The sequence below is a fragment of the Micropterus dolomieu genome, linkage group LG13 (assembly GCF_021292245.1).
Source record: "Micropterus dolomieu isolate WLL.071019.BEF.003 ecotype Adirondacks linkage group LG13, ASM2129224v1, whole genome shotgun sequence".
Lineage (NCBI taxonomy): Eukaryota > Metazoa > Chordata > Actinopteri > Centrarchiformes > Centrarchidae > Micropterus > Micropterus dolomieu.
The window spans coordinates 324,068-326,277 of NC_060162.1; the positions used below are offsets into that span (position 1 = coordinate 324,068).

At 42.9% G+C, this 2,210-nt stretch overlaps 1 protein-coding gene across 1 annotated transcript in view; it reads left to right on the top strand.

Moving 5' to 3' along the window:
* The window catches only part of LOC123982157 (mucin-5AC-like), a 1,556-nt gene extending 1,475 nt beyond the window's left edge, over positions 1-81 (top strand). The window contains exon 2 of the mRNA XM_046067572.1: positions 50-81. Coding sequence (XP_045923528.1) covers positions 50-81 — 32 coding nt within the window. The remainder of the gene's footprint in view (positions 1-49) is intronic.
* Positions 82-2,210: the final 2,129 nt, after the last annotated feature.

Below are 2,210 nucleotides of genomic sequence, written 5' to 3' on the forward strand. Positions count from 1 at the left end.
GTTTTTGTTGAACTTTGACTTCATGGCTTTTTTCAAACACTGCTCTCAGAAGGATCATCCAGGACCCGTCCCCAGACCTGAATCCTAATTTAGTCTTAGAAGATCGCAGTCAAATTAAAGAAACTACACAGATTTTTTATCTCTTCAAACACAAACATGGCAAGACAAAATAAACTACATTTTGTACTAGGGCTGGACGATTAATTGAAAAATAATCAAAACCGAAATTCAGAACCTCCAACCGACGTACTTTGACCGTGTCTGTTGTTTCGGCGTGTGTTCATCACGGTGTTGGTGCGCTTTGAATCAAGAATCTATGAATCAAGAAAATATCGCTCCTTTAATAGTCGATCATATTTCCAGTACAATCCTTGTCCGATGTTCAATCGAGTGATTTGGATTTCATATCGTCCAGCGTTCGTCTGAGGAAAACTCATGACGTCCAACACAGCAGTGTTTATTGACTCCGGCCGGTGAGACTGGCAACAGAACACGGATATGGTGTAACACCAAAACCAATCCGAAGGGTACTTCCTGTCGGGGGATAGATTTGTCCTTCTTAGACCTACAGAGATTCACAAAGTAAGATTATTGTTCAGCCCTCTATGTATCAGTCTGTGTGTATGGAACAAAATAAAGATAATGTCGACCTTGGCTTGCCCAGGAGACCAGACAGCTGCGTCAGTCAGTCGTCCAACAGAGACAGAGTCTCTCCTCTCTGTCGCCTGCTGCCCTCCTGTTCCTGCACAACATCCACTGCTACAACTATAACTAGTCCTGTTATTATTACCCACCCTGAGCCACGGGTCTGCTCGAGGTTTCTGCCTCTAAAAAGGAAGTTTTTCTTTGCCTCTGTCGCCTAGTGCTTGCTAACGGTGGGAATTGTTGGGTCTCTGTAAACAACATTACAAAGAGCCGCCTTGCTCCGCCTCTTTCTGTCTCTCTCTCCCTGTATGTGTCTCTGCTGACTTTCTCCATCAGCAGTACGTTTCATAAAGTCGCCGTGTTTAATAAACTCACCCCTGATTCAGTTTTCAAGTGCGCCGCATGTGGATCGAAACTGAAACTTAACGTTAGTGAGTGACATCTGCAGTGGCGCGTTCACTGTCGCTCCGTAATGTAACATTTCCTGCGCGTCTGTTGACGTAATACCAGATGACCTCTCCCTCACCGTTTCTCTGCAAAATGCTAAAGTGGGTTGCCAAATATCCTTTGGCAGATGCTACTATACCTGTCCGGCCCGCCCAAGTAAAGTATGTTGAAAACACTTAAGTTAGTGCAAGATGCAGGCCTTTTGTAAATATTACAACTTATAAACCCCTTTTCTTGGTATTAGACAATACCAAGAAACAAAACACCATGAGACTGTTTTCATCACTTTTCGAAAGCTTTTGTTAAAAATGTTCTGAACAACAGCAACAACAAATGTTAAATGTTAAATAACAAATGAAACAATACACAATAAGGAAACATGCAGTGCAACTGAAATATAGAAGAAACAAATGTGCATTGTACAAAAGCTGATTACTGAATTATATTCTGTTATATTTTTATATTTTGAATTGTCACCTGCCACCTTAATTTTTTCCCCTTGATTTTCGAAACCGGATCTCTCACACCAAAGGCATGTGTCTTATCCACTGCCCCATCACCACCCCCCAAACAGGAACGTAGTGTCATTGATGGCTGAATGGTTTTTTAGATTCCCAGAGGGCTTCTTATCTAAACAATATGGTTAGAGCTCTCACATGTGACAGGATCTCACAGGGTTATGCTGTCAATTTTGGGCCTACATGGAACCCTCAATGCAGGATTTTGTCTGCTTCATTGTTCGCCCTCTCGCTTAACCCCTTGTGTGGAGCTTCTGTCTCCCCCTGCTGGCAGTGAGTAATTACACCACACTGTACCCACATGCCGCTTCAGCTCTGTTAAACCAATCACTGCTCAGCGTAAAACACATCTGTATTGACTGGACTGTGCACAAAGACTGCCATTCTCAAGAGTGCTTAATTGCTCAACCTCTTTTTACATGCAACTTACTTGCAATACCAGCTAAATAGTGCCCTCTGTAGGTTGGCTGTATCAATAGTCAGTATCAGTACAACATCACTACCGGTTCACCAGCGCTGAAACATCGGCACAGACACCAGATTACTACCGCTATGTTCAGTGAGAAGAGAAATTCTGAACATTAAGCCTCATATGAAGCT